The sequence below is a fragment of the Ovis aries genome, chromosome 3, assembly GCF_016772045.2.
Source record: "Ovis aries strain OAR_USU_Benz2616 breed Rambouillet chromosome 3, ARS-UI_Ramb_v3.0, whole genome shotgun sequence".
Lineage (NCBI taxonomy): Eukaryota > Metazoa > Chordata > Mammalia > Artiodactyla > Bovidae > Ovis > Ovis aries.
This window is the reverse complement of record NC_056056.1, coordinates 8,927,469-8,945,338: the sequence shown is the minus strand read 5'-3', so window position 1 is coordinate 8,945,338 and position 17,870 is coordinate 8,927,469. Positions and strand designations below refer to the sequence as shown.

Below are 17,870 nucleotides of genomic sequence, written 5' to 3'. Positions count from 1 at the left end.
TGACCCACTGATCTGCACCTGCCCTTACCCCATTTAAGGAACCAGATCGCCTCGCCACGGGGAGCAAGCAAGGGAACCTGTTATTTGTTTTCGCTCCCTTGTGAGTCTGATTAAAGCCTTGCCTGAATTCCTCGTCTAACCTCTTATCCGTTTCTGTTGATTCGAGTCCAAGAACCCAGCTTGGTAACACCTGAAGACCTCCCTTCCCAAATCACAACCGCAGAAACTGAAGAGACAACAGTGGTCTAGACCGCGCCCCACAGAAAATAGCTGTGAATGTGGCTCAGTGGGGTTTGTGACCCCAACCCCCTGGCTTTCATGACCTTGCATTGGCCCCATGACTGGGGCTGAGGAGGACAGGGTAACATAATCATAATAAAACCAGAGTGAGCTCTAACTGAAACTCTGCATATGTTACCCCAAGACCTCTCCCAGCCACCTGCAGGGTGAGTGCGTTGTTCCCAACTTTCAGATGAGGAAACTGAGACTCAGAGAGGAAGCACCTCATCCAAGGTCACCCAGGCAATAACGGACGGGCCTGGATGTCTGACACCCTGCCTGCGTGGCTATGCTCTCTCGCCCAGTTAATCCACCGTCCCCACTGAGCCCTGCACACATCCCTTTTGGCTGGACATGTGCTTCAGAAGAGAGTCTGGCCTTGGAAGGGCACAGAGGTATGGGCCCTGGACCTGGACTCAGAAGTCACACTATTGAGGCTCAACTCTGTCCCCCAGCGGGGTGGCCGTGGAGAAGTACCGCCCCAGGGGAAACAGGCCAGACTGCCGACCCCCGCCTCCACCCCTGCCCTGTCCATCCATGGCACTCTCCTCCACGTGAACAGAGGGGCTGTCGGGCCAGGGACGCTGTGCACAGCAGGATGCTGGCCATCCTGATGGCCTGTTGTCAGGCTTATTATGTGTATCACAGTGTGCCTGGCAGCTGGGGGTGAGGGGTCAGGGTCTCGTGAGTAGACAGCTACAGGGCTTGAGGAGCCTTGCCCGCTCCTGTCAGCCAAGCCAGGGGTCTCCCCGCAAACCCAGCCCACCTCCCCTGAGCCTCCCCAGGCCCTCACCTCACTCTCTGTGCTCTGTTCACAGGCCCGTCCAGTGGCTCCAGTTCCGCAAGGTTCAGCCGGCGGCCCACCTGTCCGGACGCCTCTGTGGCCGGCAGCCTCCCCACACCCCCGGTCCCAAGACACAGGAAGAGCCACAGCCTGGGCAACAAGTGGGTAACCGCATGAACCCCTGACATCGGGGTCGGGGTGGGACTGAGCATGGGGCGGGGGCTGAAGAGCTGCTAGGGATGCCAGCCCACCCGGGCCTCCCCTGCCCGTCTGGGAGCTGCTGATGGGCGCTCTTGGTCTCCCGGGCTGGTGCCCCCTCCTCAGGCTGGCATGGGCTCAGGAAGGGCAGGGGTGGCCGTGGCTGCATGGCCCGTGTACTGATGACAGGTCTCCGGGGCTCAGCAGCTGATGGAGGAAGTGTGCAGGGAAGGGCGGGGAGACAGTGGTGGGCTTCTAGCTGGTTTGCCCAAACTTGGATAGTGCCTCCACGTAGAAAGAAAACCCCAGAGTCCAGGAAACACCGTGACAGTCCTCCAGGGAGCATGTAATATCTCATGGCACCTGTGTGTCATGGCTCAGCATCTCCACTTGCTGAAAGTTGCAGAAAGCCTGCAGAGCCCAGAGCCTGCTGCAGGTTCCCCCGGCTCCACGGGGCTGGCCAGCTGGGGGACATGTGTGGTCCTTAGCGTGGCTGGGCAGCTGTGCACTTGTCCCCAGGGGGTTGGGCACAGATCCCTGAGCAGTTGGGTCCCTTCTGCCCTGTCCCTCCCTCTCTCCTTCTCTCTGTTCCTTCCTTCCTTTCGTCCTCCTACCGTTAAGGACACAAGCCTCAGCCAGCCCAGGCTAGCCCTGGAGGAGAAAAGGCTTGCTTCTCTGAGAGTTCGGGGCTTGCTCGGTGCTGGATACACTGGCACGTGCCCGCCCAGCATCCTCTCACTGGGCCCCTTCAGGCCTCCGGAGTAGCTGCGTGATCCGTGTTGTAAGAATGAGGCCCGGAGGTCTGACAGGGGAAGCACCTGGCGGTGGTGGGTAAGGCTGGAGCAAGGACTTGGACCAGGTGTACGACTCCAGATGCAGACGTGCTGACCACAGAGTCAGCCATCTTTTGGCTTGTTCGGCTCCATCACTCAAAAGCACCATCTGCTCACCTGAGCCTCACAGTCATCCTGGGAGTCAGGCAGGGCGAGGGCGTGAGTCTCCGTTTGCCAGAGAAACTGAGGCTCAGAAGAACGATGTGACTTGCCCAAGGTCACGCATGGGGAGATAGGACCACGGTTCTGGGTGAAGGTCTTTGTCCTGCAGCGGCGCCGTTCTGCTCAGGCCCCTGGGGCAGGTGGAACCACGGTTGCTCTGTAGATAAGGAGCTGTGCCTTCTTTCTTCCTTTCCATTTTCCAGTATGATGTGTCAGTTGAGTGTAGTTGAGAGTAAAAGCGCGACATTCCCGTCGGAAAAAGCGAGGCACCTGCTGGACGACAGTGTCCTAGAGCCCCGCAGCCCCCGCAGGGGCCTCGCCCTCGCCTCCTCCTCCGCCGTCACCAACGGACTCTCCCTCGGTAAGCGTCCCTGGCCTGCACACGACAGCGGGTGGGCCATGGCCCGGCGTGTCTGTGTCTGTCTCCGTCACTGCAGTGCCTGGGGGCCCCGCACCCCCCCGCAGAGAGAGCTCCCCGCAGGCGTCGCCAGAGCCAAAGAGGCCTTTGCTTCCCGGTCTCAAAGGCTTCACAAAGGGCCTTGGGTCCTCATCCTGCCAGTGGCCCTGAGAGGGGCAAGAAACGGGGGACGGACACGTACCTGAGACCCACCGTCCTTGGCAGGCGACTGCCAAAGCCTGCTGGCTGCTGCCCCCGTGGGGCTCCGTCCCTGGGGAGCTACAAACCCTGGCCCGCAGGGCAAAGGAGGAGACGCTGCCTGGGGACGGCAGCAAGGCGGCCCCGGGGTGCTCGCCGTGCGCTTGTCTTCATACCGAGAAGCCAAAGTAAGGGAGGATGAGAAATTGACCTTCTGGGATGAAAATGTATGTCTGAACTCCATCCAGAGATGGTGCTTATATCAATAGAAAGACAGAGGCTGAGCTGCTGGGGCCGGGGGGGGCGGTGTCGGACCTACGGGTGGCAGTGAGCTCTGGTCACAGGCCCGCTGCCTGTGGAGTCCAGGCCGCCATCAGACAGGTGTACTCTCCACCGGCTGTCCTTCCAGTGTGCCGTGCTTCTGTAGTCTGTGTGTCTGTGTGTCTGTCTTAACAGGGAGCCCTCCCGGAGCTGGCAGCAGGCTAGACAGAGGCCAGTAGGGCGGAGGGCCCCCAGCGCGTGGGAGGGAAGAGGAGGTATGGGCAGGAAAATCGTGCAGGAATCTCGCGTCCTGTGAAATGGGGCCAATCTCTGAGGCAGTGTCGCCGCGAGGGGGCACCTGGCTCCCACTTCCTAGAAAGTGTGTGACAAGCAAGGCCCGTGTCTGCTGTCCGTCCAGGGAGGAGATCCTTCTCCTTGGACCCGGTCAGGGGTTTCCGCCAGCTGGGGACTGTGTAGCCCGAGGTTCCTAGGTGGGCCTGGGGAGAAGAGTTCAGGGTCTGTGAGTTGGGGAAAGGCTGGATTAAACCAGGGTGGCAGGTCTCATCCCAGAGACTGGACCATGCTGATGGGCATCGTGGGTCTCCCAGGAGGCAGCTGAGCCCAAAGGTTCCCACACTGTCTGGGCCGGAACCCTCCTCCTTGGAGAATCCCATGGGATGGGGTTCTGAACCTCCCTGGGAAATGCTGGCCCGAGAACATTGGGCTGGGCAGCAGAACAGCTCTTTTACATCCAGGAAACTTTCTGAGCTGTGCCTGAGCCCAAGCTTGCTATTCCTGAGACAGAAAACCAAGTCAGATGCTGTGCTGTCCGGCGTCCAGGCGGGAGATCCCCAGGTGCTGCGGCTCTCGGCTCCTCCACTCCGAACACTCAGAGGTTTTTCTGTTTGGAGCTGGGGCCTGGGAGCTCGCTGCCTGTGTGCCTGTGCCCTGCTTGAGGCTGAACTAGTCCTTGTGTCCTGGAACTGCCAGGGGGCCTGGGACCCCCCTCTTTCTCCCCACTCCCACTGCCTGGCCGTGGTGCCAGCAAGGCAGCCCAGGCAGAGAGGGCAGAACCCAGGCGCCTCCAAGGAAAGTCTCTGTGCTTCCTTGTGGCCGAAGCTGGGCCTTGGTGAGTCCCAGTCAGCCCTGGGGGGGCAGGCCATGGGAAAGCTGAGCCCTCTGTGTGCACACTGCCCCAGGCTCTGAAAGGGCGCTCCGTGGGGGCCTCTGTCCAGTGCTAGGTAGCTGCTCCGTGGCCCGTGTTTAGTCCAGTCCTGACCTTTGGAGGGAGGAGTGGTCATCTGGCCCCTAGAGGGCAGTGGTGGAGCCTGTGGAAGACAGAGACCTAAGGTCCTGACCCCAGGGGACTGGTGTGCTGGCAGCCGCAGCGTTAGGAGGGCAGGGAGGGGAGAGGAGGGCCCACCTGGGAGCCGTGGGATGGGGTGGGCTGAGTGTGAGATAGAGCAGCAGCAGAGCAGAGCCCGAGCCACACTGACACCCCTGGGCTCAGGCGGTGTCCCTCTGGCACGTCTGTGCAGCTCGGGGCCTGGGCCCGGTGGAGAAGAGGCCGCTCTGGTGGCCCCGCTCCTGCGAGGCCGCCCCGCTCACTGATCTGTGTTCCTTTTCCAGGCAGTAGTGAGAGCTCAGAGTTTAGTGAAGAGATGTCTTCAGGGCTGGAAAGGTGAGTGTGGCCTGGGCTGGGCCTCCCTCCCCGGGGAGTCGCTCGGGGGTGCCCAGGGAGCTGGAGACCAGCCCCACCCTCCTCACCCAGCCTGTCGGGGGCTTCCCCGTGGCTCCACAGGTCAGCGCAGCCCAGGGGCAGGGAGGCCGCCTGTACAGGATGGGCGTGGGGTGGGGGTCCCGCCCCCTGCTCTGGCAGGGCCCCCTCATCCTCGGGTCCAGAGTCGTCCCAGGAGCCTCTCCCTCAGGCCGAGCTGCCAAGGAGACCTCTGAGCACAGATTCGGTCTGAGATGCGGGTTCTCGAAAGCAGAAGCCTGAGAAATGGGTCTGGAGATGGACACGTGGCTCCGCCTGGTGGGGTCTGAGGGCATTGCACCCCTGTGGCCTCTGGCTGACACCCACCGTCCTGGGCGCTGGGGAGCCAAGGGGTCTCTGCCCAAGGTTCCCTGCAGCCAGTCCGTCCGCCCCAGGAAGTCCTCCCCGTGCCTCCCTCCTCCACGTGCTGGCACTTTCTCTGTGCCAGGCACCAGGTGGGCTCTGGGAAGACAGGGACCCTGTGAACAGGGAGCTCCCGCAACCTCGGTGCCGCCGACAGTGAAGGGCATCATGGGGACTCAAGTTCTTGGGGGAGCAGGGAGCATCCAGTGACACAGAGGTAGGCTTGCATCGTCCTGGAAAGTAGCCCCTCCTCTAGCCTGTGTACACAGGGGCCTGCATGCACAGACAGGCACAAACAGGCACACCCTCACAGTTATCCACACCCACACCCACGCCCCTCCCGTGGTGCTCAGCCCCACAATTGTAAATGGTCAGAGAGGAGGTGCAGCTCCCTGGCTGGGGGGCACAGGGCAGAGGGACGGGGTACCGGGGCCGTGAGCTTTGCTGAGTGCTCCCCATGTGCGGTCCCTAAGCCCTCCGCACGGGGGTTAGCTGTAAGATGTCCCCGTTTCATATCTGTGGACAGCAAGGTGCAGACAGGTGGCGTGGTCCTGCCTCACCCGCCCCTGCGGGGGAGAGCTGACCCACGTCCACCTCCTCCAACTGCAGGACCCACCTGGTCATCACCATGCCTCATCCAGAGCCTCTGTGACACTGCAGGGACTGGCCCCACGTCCGTCAGCCTGTCTGTCTGTCTTGGTGATACCCTAGGTGGGTGGCTGGGTGGGGGGAGATGACATCCTGAGCCCTCGGAGCTCCTCTTTCTGTCCCGCCCCAGGCCTCCTGGAAGGACATTTGCTGGGCTCTGATTTGGGGAGCATAGGCCCCCTCTCTGTGGGCCTGCTGCCCTCTCTCTGCCCACCCCAGTAGGGGGGCAAGAGCCAGACAGATAGCAGGCAGACATCAGATCTGACTGGCGGAAGTTTGACTCTTCTCAGTGCCAGTCAGGGGATTCCTGGGGCAACCCAGCGTCTGTCTCCCCAACCGCACATGGCCAACGAGGCGACAGTGATCCTGAATAGCACCCAGACCTGGACCGCTCATGGCTCATTCATCCCTTCGGTCGTTCACCCGTTCACGCATTCATTCCTTTGTTTACTCATCCATTCACTCATTCACTCATTCACTCCTCCATTCATTCATTCATCCGCTCATCCATTCACTCGTTCACTCACTCCTCCATTCCTCCATCCATTCACTCACTCATTCACTCCTCCACTCATTCATTCATCCACTCATCCATTCACTCATTCACTCATTCACTCCTCCATTCCTCCACTCATTCATTCATCCACTCATCCATTCACTCATTCACTCATTCACTCCTCCATTCCTCCATTCACTCATTCATTCGCTCATCCATTCGCTCACTCATTCACTCATTCACTCCTCTATTCCTTCCTTCATTCATTCAAAGCTGTTTGGTCTCTGAGGGTGGCAGACACGGTTCCTGCTGAGCCCCCATGACTGAGATGGGAGCTGCCAGGGAGGAAGGAGGTGAGAGAATGCCCGCCTCAGGGGCACAGTGCTGTGTTCCACTCAGAGGGGAACTCCGCACGCTTTGGTGTTTCGCTTCTTTCCCTTCCACTTGGGATTTAGCGGTAGGTTCAACTCAGAGCAGTGGATTGACTCTGCGCCTGAGTGTCTCTAATGGGTCATTTTGGAGCGCTCCCTGGCAAGCACTGTCACCCCCGCAGCCCCCTGGGCAGATGCTCAGCCTGGCTCCGGGGCCCTCAGAACAGCACCCCACCCCTGTTTCTCATCTCCTTGGGACAGTCCGGCCCCTCCTTCCGAGGGGAACAGGAGACCACCTGCTCTGGAGACTCAAGGCAGCCCTGACAATCCCGACACCAGATGCCCCCCACCCCCGTGGCCCAGCCTCCGGCCTCCACTGCTGTCCTGCACTGGCCTCTTTTCATGTCCCCCAGAAAGAGTCCACTCCCTCAAAAGCATGTGAGCATTCGAGACTTTCTTGAAGACCCCACAGGAGAGCTGGAGAGGCTTTACCTCACCTTCGAAATCTTTGCAAAACATTGCTCTTTCTCTCACAGTGCAGTGACCACAAGTTCCCCTGGGCTCTGCCTACCTGGAGCCCAACCCACCAGACCCCTCTCCACCCTGGCCTCCCCCATGCCACTTTGCTCCTGTTCATTGAAGGGGAGCGGATTCCCTCTTCCCCAGGAGCCAGGCCTCACTCTTCCTTGGCCCAGAGGCCAGCAGGTGCATCCACAGAGCCTCCCCTCCTGACCCCCACCTGCTGTTCCCCACAGATGCTGTAAGAATGCACTCTCCCTGCATCCTTATATCTGCATGAGAAGATGGTGACCTTGGAACCAGAGATGAGGGTGCAGGAGAAGGCTGGGCCGCAGGGGAAGAGGTCCTAATACTCCAGTCCCCAGAGGCAAGGCAGGGGCCGGGGGGGAAGCACCTTGCCCCACAGCCCTGAAACTTATAGGGTACAACCTTCAATTCACTTGCCCAACAGTCCCCCAACCCTAGTGACAAACTTGGCCTTGGCCAGGGAGACACATGGAAGCAGATGCAAGGATGCGTGGCAGGGAGGCCCAGGCCAGTGATCCCCACCACCACCAGTACATACCCCTCCATTGGTCTGAGGCCACATCAGTCAGCCTGGAGGCCATGTGAACAGACAGGCAGGATGGTTCTTGTTGTCTGGCTAAGGGGGCGGTCATGTGGCCCATCTTGTGAGTTTGTCTCCCCGGGTTGGGTCACACTCCTGGATATTTCAGCCTCAGGGCCCCAAGGTGCCTTTGGGTGATCCTCTGCAGTCCAGAGCTTGAACTGAAGTGGCCAGTCTTAAAGAGCAGGCCCGTGGAGCCTCCAATATCCTGGGGACCCTCCGGGCTGCTCTCTGTGGGAGTGGGCCAGGTGTGGCCACTGGGTCCTGTTCCTGCTGGGCCTGTGGAGTGGAGGTTCAAGGGTCACTTCCGAGCTCCGCTCACCTCCTGTCCCTCATCCAGCTCAGCCTCAGCGAGTCACAGGCTTGGGGAGAGACTGGAAGAAATGGGAGCCTGCAAGTGGCCAGACCCTGGGCGGTGTGGGTCATTTCTTAGCTCTCAGAGACCCCCAAAGACCCTCCCCTATCGTCAGGGCCCAGAATGAGGACAGAGTGGTGGTCCTGGCTCAGGGACCTCCGGGGAACCAGAGGCCAGAGAGTCATTGGGGAGGGGGCAAGCGTGGGACCCCCCTCACGTCCCCGACCTGCTGTCCTCTCACCTTGGGCATCCTGGGAGTGGCACAAAGGCGAGAGAGCCCCGCATCACCTCTGCCTTCCCAGGGAGGGAGGGGGCGGCCCTGGAAGGCATTTTCAGTGCTGCGAGTCCTTGATGAATTTGAAACATAGGGGCTGTGGACATTGCCCCAGGCTGGCCTCAAGCCAACCTCAGCCTCCTCACAAAGGGGAAAGGGAGTGGGATTGTTAGGCAGGCCTGTCTGGGAAGGGGTAACAGCTGCTTCTTTGTGCCTGGTAGAACAAGAGTATCAGCCCAGGAGTTAAACATTTTAAGTGAGGCTTTTAGAGAAAGCAGAGTGGATGACAGGGATGAACACGTGTGTGTGTGTGTGCATGTGTGTGTGCGTGTGCGTGTGTGTGTGTATGAAGTGCATGGGATCATTCATCTTGGTTATCTCTGCTTGTAGTTATTGAGTGTGTGTGTGTGAGTGTGCGTGCGTGCGTGTGTGTGTGTGTGTGAAGTGCATGGGATCATTCATCTTGGTTATCTCTGTAGAGTTATTGAGTGTGTATGTGTGTGTGAGAGTGTGTGTGTGTGCGTGTGTGTGTGTGTGTGAAGTGCATGGGATCATTCATCTTGGTTATCTCTGCTTGTAGAGTTATTGAGTGAGTGTGTGTGTGTGTGAGTGTGTGTGCGTGTGCGTGTGTGTGTGTGTGTGTGTGTGTGTGAAGTGCATGGGGTCATTCATCTTGGCTATCCCTGCTTGTAGAGTTATTGAGTGAGTTTCTTTATTTTTTTTTCCTGTAGTCTCCAAATTTTCTACAAGTGGTAAATGTTTCTCTTTCACCCAGGAAAAAATAACATTTAGCTTTTTAAAAACAGGACATAATCAGAAAGGCTTACGGGTCACCTTGTAAGGGGTAAAATAGGAAAGCAGGTCACAAAGTTCATTACAAAATACTCAGCCTCCTGTCTCCTCTAGCCTGTGAGGAAGAGCCTTCTCATGGGACGAACTGGCCAAAATACGGGTGGTGGAAAGCCTGGGAGGCAGAGGGACCCGTGGAGGAAGCCCCCTCTGGTGGGAGAGGGAAAGGGAGCAAGAGGGGAAAATGCACCGCCCTGTGCCCCCTGCCCTGCCCCGCCCCCGCCCCGCCCTCCCAAACCCCGCCTTCTGGGGGAGAGGGAGGCTGCAGCAGGGGGATGGTCACAGCTCACAGCCAGGGTGGGAGATAGATTTGGTTGACTCGCCAGGTGCACAGAGGGTCGGGAAGAGGACATGATGGCAAAGTCTAGTAGGGGGAATCAAGTCAGACGGCAGGTTCAGGGGTGACTTCTGTAGAGATGATGGCTCAGTAGAAGTCCAAAGACACCGAGTGAAAAGAACTACAGTGGGCCCTCAAAGGCGGGGGTCGAGGGACCTGAGGAGGTTGCAAGGCCTGAGCCATGTCCTGGAAGGAGAGGTGGCCCAGCGATGCTGAGCATCCCTGAGTCTCTGCAGGAGTGGTAGGGTCCGCGATGAACCTGGTCTCTGGAGTTCTGGGTGTGCCTCTGCAGGGGGAGGTCATGGTGGCTTCTGGATGTTGTCAGCCGTGTTGGGGAGGGGGGACGCTGAGGTCAGGGCTGCTTGCGCTTGTGGTGACCTTGGGCACGTCTCTCAACCTCTCTGAGCCTTGGATTCCCCCAACTCTACAGGGAGGATGCTCACAGGAAGATCTGGGTATGTAGGTGCAGTTGCTCCGTTCAGGGAACTTACTTTGAGATGTGTATGAACTTAACTCGGTAGGAACCTCTTGCCAGAAAGCAAGCGATACTGGAGTCTAAGACTGGGTAGGGGGAAGAGAGAGTCCCCCATGTGGCAGTTCAGTCATCCTGGGATGGATGGACTGCAGTGAAGGTAGGTGTCCACATGCCTGCCGGCCTCCAGGGTGAGCGAACTGTGGGGAAGGCACTTGTAAGAGGGGGCTGTCGACACTTGGGCCCACAGGTGCTCTGGGGTGTAGACGAGATTCGATAATGCAGATTCTGCCCTGTACTCTCTTTCGCCTCTGAAATCTCCCGGCATCCTCTGGGAGGCCCCAGGAAAATGGAATCATGGCAGCAGAGCCCCAGGCCTGCCACTCCCAAGGCAGAGCCTTTGAAAACAGTCCTCTCCCTCCTGGAGAAGGTTAGGAGGCTCTGGCAGATGCCCTGGGATGGGCCAGGGTTCAGGGGTGCCTCTTGGGCCCCAAACTCTGCCACGTGTTGGGAGAGGGAGGCAAGGTTCTGGGGGGTGATCCTGGAGGCGAGGGGTTCACTTCAACTGAAGTGCAAGCGTGAGAGTGATGTTTTCAGGATGACTCTCACCAAGGGCCTCGCTGCCCCACCCCCACCCCACCCCATCCCCCTGTGGCTGAGGCCCAGGAGCCCCCACCCCGGGCTCGTGTCCCTCACTTGCCCACCCCTCAGTCTGGTTTCCCAGGCCCATCCCGCTCTGTGCCTCCATCCTGCTGCTCTGCCTTGGGTGGCAGCCCAGCTGGGTGATGGGCCAAGCTTCTGATTTTGGTTCCCCCCGAAGGCGCCATCGCTTGCCTTGCTCTCAGTGTCAGGCACTGAAGTCTGGCAAGTGAGACTCCACCCAGGAGCTTAGGCTCCTCTGGGAGAGAAGAGTGGCAGAGTCCTTGACCTTTTGATTGACCCTGTCCTTGGGCCCTGCCAGCTAGCTGCCACGGCTTCCCAGGTAGCTGAGAAATCTCTGCCCATGACCTCTGTGTCCAGCACCTACAGCCCCTCAGGGTCGGGACCTGCAAGGTGGGCAGGCCCCTTCCTCCATCTCATGTTACTCTTCTCTGTGCATACCTACTGTGCTCTCCGCTGTGTCTGCAGCCCAGATTTCTAGACCTCTCAGCTCGCATTGGGGATGCCTCTTAGCATCCAAGTTTACATGTTAGAGCTTCACCGAGCTGCAGAGCCTGACTGTCAGCCTCTCCTATCTGATTCCTCATTGCCAGAGATAAAACCTGATTGACCTGGCTTGGATCAGGGGTTGTTCTGTCCCCTTACTTAAGCATCCAGTACAAATACAGCTCCTAGGGACCCACTCAGTGGATCAGGGACACTACCCAGAGAAGAATGTGACTCCTAGGCAGCAAAAGTCCTTTAATAAAAGCTGCTGGAAGGGATGTCCTAGGGCCCAGAGGACTAAGCCTGGGCAACAAGTGGGTGACCGTGTGAGCCCCCGACACCGGGGTCAGAGCTGGACCGAGCATGGGGAGGGGGCTGAAGAGCGCTGGGGATGCCAGCCCACCCAGGCCTCCCCTGCCCATCTGGGAGCTGCTGATGGGCGTTCTTGGTCTCCCAAGCTGGTGCCCCCTCCTCAGGCAGGCATGGGCTCAGGAAGGGCGGGGGTGGCCATGGCTGCGTGGCCCGTGTACTGGTGATGGGTCTCTGGGGCTCAGCAGCTGATGGAGGAGGCATGCAGGGAAGGGCAGGGAGGCAGTTGTGGGCTTTAGCTGGTTTGCCCAAGCTCGGTTAGTGCCTCCTTGTGGAAAGAAAATCCCAGGGGCCGCGGGACACTGTGATCATCATCAAGGGAGCATGAGGTATCTCATGGTGCCTGTGTGTCGGGGCTCAGCATCTCTGTTTGGTGAGAGTTGCAGAAAGCCTGCAGAGCAGAGAGCCTGCTGCAGGTTCCTGCCAGGGGGCTGACAGCTGGGGGACATGTGTGGTCCTTAGCATGGCTGAGCACTCAGGAAGGCAGCTTCCTGCCTGCAGATGAGGATGAGTCATTAGGAAGTGGCCAGGGCCAAGCTCCGGCCCAGTGGGCAAGGGTTTGCTGGTGCAGGTCGACACCGCTGATGAACAGCATCATCTGGACCCTTCCACGGGAACCCTTGACCAGGGTCTCTGTGTTTGTAAGACAGAATTAGGGAGGTGGTGTGCTACTTCTGCTAAGACAAGATTACTGAGGCCTCAGTGTGATTATTACCCAAGGCTCCTCCCTGCTCCCCATTCCTGGACCAGCAACAGGGACTCAGAGCTTTATGAAATTTAACCCCTGAGATACCTACCACCTAATATGTGTTGAGGGAAAGCTGCCTTTCAGACCTGTCTCGGCCGCTCTGAACTCTCAGAATACTCTTGGTCCAGGCAGGCCCCTGGCTGCTTCCACCTCATTGGCACCTCCCATCTTTCTCTTCCCAGTGTTGTGATCTTGGGCAAGTTACTCCACCTCTCTAAGCTTCAGAATCCTTATCTATAAGGCAGGGAGAAGAACAGTGCTGTGATAAAACAGGATAACGACCCAGGACTGCTTAGCACCTGGTACTCACCATCCCATCATCACCATCATCCCATCATCTTTATCCTCCTTCTCTTCATCATCATCTTCTTGAACACCTTTGGGACTGAGGTTCTGCTTGATTGCGAGCCCACATCTTCCCCCAACCAAACTTCTCATGAGGAAGGTGGTCAACTGCAGGCCTCCACCCCACCAAGATCTGTCCCCAGGAGGGGCCTGTAGAATGGCCTTCCTAGGATGCATTCTGTTCAGCCACTTGTTCCCAGCGTGCTGCTGGAAAAGGTGTCTGTAATTCTAGAGTTGGGAGCTCCCCGTGTCAGTTGGAGAAGTCCCATGATTTCTGGAGTTCACCAGATACCACTGCCCTCTTGTTTTGCATTTTCTGGTCCTGAACATTCAAATAACATTCTCAGAGCAGGGATGTGATCAGATGGTCTGGTTCCAGTGGCTGAAGATCCTGGCTCTTCTGTACTAGGCCTAGCCAGAGCCAACCCACCTGCCACAGCCCTCCTCCAGCCTGGCGAGGCTTGCCTTGGGCGGAAAGGTCAGCCACCACCCTGCCTCTAGTCTCCTAAAAGCTGGCCTTGGCAAAAAGTCATCATTCCACTGCCCTTCAAGGCCAGGGTCATTCCCCAGGCTCCAGGCGGAGTGGGCTCTGACTCCCACCCCCACCCCAGCCCCCTGACTTGGAGCAGCTCTACTGACAGGGGCACTCGGCTTCCTGTGGGAAAGACATCCTCCCTTTGTAAGCACATGTGTCCCCATCCCTAATGACAGGCCAGGAGGTGGCTTCCCCTCCTGGAGCCCCAGTTTCCTCATCTAAGACAGGGTGAGAACAGTGCCCCCTCCCCCCACGGAACTGGGAGGAGCAGCATATGAGAGCACTCAGCCATCTCATGGTAAGCAGGCGCTCGGTGGCAGCTGCTCTTAAGTGCCAGGCAGCCCAGACCACCAGGGAAAGACTCTGTCGGGGGGTCCAATGGACCTGGGAGGTGGCCCCAACCCCAGGAGACCCGGGGTCTAAGAATCTGTGCTCATCCCGCCTCACAGACACTGACCGAGCCCGTTGACTGTGCGCTGTGGCAGAAACCTGTAAGAAGGCCAGGGAGCCACCCACAGGCTGCTGGCTCCAAACACGGGCCCAGTCCTCCTGGCACACTCCCCCAAATGTGACAACTCAGCCTGGCTCCCACCCTAAGCAGTGTGGAAGGAGCCTGGAGAGTTGGTCACACCTGAGTTCAAACCCTGGCTTTGAGTGTGCCTCGGTTCAGTGTCTTCACATAACAGCCTCAGGTCCCCGTTCAGCGATGCTAAAACAAAGCTCCCATGAGATAATCTGGCCTGATGCGCCGGAGCGGTCACTCACTAGTGACTCTCCCATGAGCCACCCCAGTGACCCCTGGCATCCCTGCACATCCTGCCAGTCCACTGCACTCTGGGTCACTCACTCCTTCAGGAAGAAAAGGAGAAAAGACTGCTTAGAAGGCTAGACTGGTTGGAAGATGCAGGTCTTAAAGTGGAAAGAAAAGTGAAGTCGCTCAGTCATGTCCAACTCTTTGTGACTCCATGGACTGCAGCCTTGGGCTCCTCCGTCCATGGGAGGACAGAAGTCTTAAAGCTCTCTATCAATGGTCAGTCCTGCCAGCCACGGATTGTCTCACAAAAGGGGAGAGAAGGCGGCAGCGCCCACCACCACGTGGCCCTGTCTTGGAACAGTCCACTGTTATACATTTTCCTGGGATGCCGGGAGCAAAGATTCATAAGAAGAAATGTGGAGAAGGGGACAGAGGATCCAGCTCTGCAAGGGGAGGCTCCATTCTTAACTCCAGAGAGATCAGAGCTCAGAGCAGGAATGCACATCAAACCAGGAGGCATCCTCTGGGCCCAGGAGTGTCGCTGCAGAAAAGTTCACTGTCAGACCCTGCCCTGCCTCATAGGGATCCTGGCCATGGCTGGGAAAGAGGCAAGCCCGGAGGCAGTCTCTAAGCCCCTGTGCAGCCTGCTCAAGCACAGGGCTGTGTCACACCCAGTTGTGAAGAAAGAGAGAAAGCACTCTGGCCTGTGGGCCGGGGGTTGAAGGTGCCAGGGCCTCTGAGTGCACGGTGGGGGCGGGGTGGGCCTGCAACCATCATATCACAAGGGTTGGCTGGGGAAAGGGCTGAGACTCGTTACACTTGAGGACTTGGGGGACCGAGCACATGCTGCAGCTCTTTGTCACCTACAGAGGAGTGGCTGACGGATGAGAAGGACAGGGTCCCAGGGCAGTCGACCTGGATGACCATCAGGCTCCCACCAACCTTGAACTTGGGCCTCTGGACAACAAACCCAAGATTGTCATCAAGAACTGTTCCTTCTTGAGCAGAGGATGGGGGGGCAGGAAGCAACGCAGCCACCCCTCAGAGGAACCTGAGCTCAGAGATGGCGTGATGCGCCTGCTGTGATGAATGAGGACATCCCCGCACCACCAGGTGTCCAGTGCCACAGGGCAACGTGCAGGAACCTGGGACTGGCAGTGGACAGTAGAGGGAACAGCTGAAAAGAGAGTGCGGACCTTGTCTGGCTTTATAAGTTGAGTTGCATCATTGTTTGGCCAATGGAGGGCTATAGCCCAGGGACAGACTATGATGCTGTGGGCTTCCCTGGTGGCTCAGTGGTAAGAACCTACCTGCCAAGCAGGAAATGGGGGATCAATCTCTGGGTCGGGAAGATCCCCTGGAGAAGGGAATGGCAACCACTCCAATATTCTTGCCTGGAAAATCCCACAGACAGAGGACCTGGGTGGGCTGCAGTCCACAGGGTCACAGAGTCAGGCACAACTTAGCAACTAAACAGGAGCGGCAGCAGACCATACTGCAGAGGTCAGGAGAAGACTGAGAACCAAGTAGACACAGGAAGCCATTCTGCTAAGAGAGGAAAGGGCAAAGAGAGAGAGAGATGGAAGCCTGACCCCCAAATAGGTTCAGCTCCCTACCTGCCCTGGATGCTACACCTTCCCCTGGAAAGGCTCACTGCAGGGGAACTACGGGTGAGAAAGAGGCCAGATAGGAGCCCACGGAGGGTTCTGGAGCACCAAATCTTAGACCCTGAAACGGATCAGAGCAGGTTTGCTGGGGACCGTCTGGGGCCAGCAAGGAGCCTGTCCGATGGAAAAGACGCAGCAAATGGAGGAATTCAGTAGCACCTGGTGGATACTGATGCTACGCGTGCCCCGCCCCCTCCGCCTTGGGCCAACATGCAGGACAGCCCGCAGTTCTGTGTCCATGAGTGTACACTTTTAATTGGATTGACCATGGAATATTGGGACTTTACAGGCACGACTGAGCGACTTTCACACTCACTCACAGTGTTTTCTCTTCTCCTCACACTGGGATGAGGGGTGTGCCCAGATTTTAGTCATCCCCTTGTCACTGGAAGAAAGCTGAACACTGAAGGCTGCGGAAGCACTTACCCAGAGGCTTGGGGACCCGCGCTGACGGAGGCTCCAGGGATGTTGTGCTCCAGGTGACCCCGGATGTGCTGCAGTGTGAACAAGGAGGCCAGGGGAGGCGTTGGGGCTGAGGTTTCTGGAGCGCCTTACCACACGGCCTGAGATGCCCTCACCTCTTCCACGAGGGGCTCGTCTTCCCAGGCTGTTGCTAAAACTCGGCTCTTTTCCTCTGAAGCAGGGGACGTCTCTATGCCACGCTGGGGCCCAACTGGCGCGTTCCAGTCCGGAATTCTCCCAGAACCCGGAGCTGCGTCTACAGGTACTCATTTACTCATCTGAGCATTTACTCGACAAGTAGTTCCAGGGCGCTTGCTGGGCGCCAGGCACTGTGTTCAAGGCTGCCGATGAGAGGGATACAGCCTCTGCCTCGGTCCATGGGGCTAAGACAGAAATAGAATAGAAAATCATGGGTGCCACTAGTCCAGAGAGGAGGCCAACCTGGAGAAAAGCCTGGAAGAGTGATAGGAACTAGCCAGATAAAGGGAAAGGAGGCATCGGGGTAAGAAGACCCACAGCCTAAGGACAGTCCATGGGGCCAGGAGGCAGGAGGAGCAGGGTGATTCCAGGAGTGAAGGAGAGTCCAAGTTGTAAGAAGTGAGAGACGGGAGAGGGCGCCGGGTGAGGCCAGAGAGGTGGACCAGAGCCAGGTCCAGAAGGCGGTGAGGAGGGTGGTCTCAGAGGCTCTGGGGGGGTTGCATGGGGGAGGGGGGTGGAAGGGGTGAGGGATGGAGAGGGAAGGGAGTGGCAGGACCCAGGTCATCCTGGCTGCGGTGTGCAGAGCATGTGGAAGGCAAGAGTGGACGCAGGGAGGCCAGAGTAGAGTGTCAGGCAGTTGCTCAATGGATGACCAAGTTATGCCGTAAGGTGAGGGGTGGGGTGGCTGAGCTGGGCAGTCCTGCATATTTAGGGCATGGGATCAGTGATTCTGGGATGCCGAGGGATAGCAGCTTGGCTTAGGTGCTGCGTTGAAGGAGGTGCCATCCAGGGAGCCGAGGCCAGGGCTTTGGAAGGAGGCCTGGGCCGGCGCTGCATTGGGCCTCCTCACCTGCAGGTGGCGCCCTAATTCCCGTGGCAGAGGGGAGAGAGGCGCCCTGAGGCAAAGGTGCGGGGTCTGGGGTTTGGGGGCCTGGGGTTTAGGGTCCCCCCACCCGCCCCCTTTCCTCCTACTTCCTCACTGCTCCTCCCAAGCTCCTGCCAACACAAGGAGGGGCGGGTGCTGCACGGTCCCAAGATCCGCAGGGGGAGAGGAAGCAGGATACGGTGTGGGTGACGCTAGGAGCTGGGTTACAGGGAGCGAGCGTGGTCCCCAAGTCTAGAGCTGCTCAGCGCTCAGAAGGACAAGGGCGAGGCATGTTCCGAGCTGTGGGCGAGCCCAGAGCCGCCCTCCTTCAGGCTCTCTGTGGCCGCAGAGCCCTCCCTTCCCGGCCTGGCCCAGCCCTGTTGAGTTCTCGGTCTGTGGTGGCATCCTGGACCTGGCAGTGGGGGGCCTCTTGGCCCCATGGGTGAGAGGGTGCCTGACCCCAGCTCCTCTGGGTGATGTCTGACCCATGTTCTCCCCCTCTGCCCAGCCCCACTGGTCCATGCATCTGTACGCTGGGGAGCTCTGCGGCGGCCCCCACCATGGAGGGGCCTCTGAGAAGGAAAACTCTGCTGAAGGAGGGACGAAAGCCCGCGGTGAGTGC

At 58.7% G+C, this 17,870-nt stretch overlaps 1 protein-coding gene across 17 annotated transcripts in view; it reads left to right on the top strand.

Moving 5' to 3' along the window:
• Positions 1 to 17,870, top strand: part of RALGPS1 (Ral GEF with PH domain and SH3 binding motif 1) — a 302,601-nt gene that overhangs the window by 272,928 nt on the left and 11,803 nt on the right. For 9 of the 17 annotated variants that reach the window (XM_042245687.1, XM_042245689.1, XM_042245692.2 and 6 more), the window contains 5 exons: positions 1,098 to 1,224; positions 2,460 to 2,617; positions 4,742 to 4,793; positions 16,364 to 16,447; positions 17,757 to 17,862. In XM_042245687.1, coding sequence (XP_042101621.1) covers positions 1,098 to 1,224; positions 2,460 to 2,617; positions 4,742 to 4,793; positions 16,364 to 16,447; positions 17,757 to 17,862 — 527 coding nt within the window. The remainder of the gene's footprint in view (positions 1 to 1,097; positions 1,225 to 2,459; positions 2,618 to 4,741; positions 4,794 to 16,363; positions 16,448 to 17,756; positions 17,863 to 17,870) is intronic. The other 8 variants (XM_042245696.2, XM_060411789.1, XM_060411788.1 and 5 more) reach the window with 4 other exon arrangements.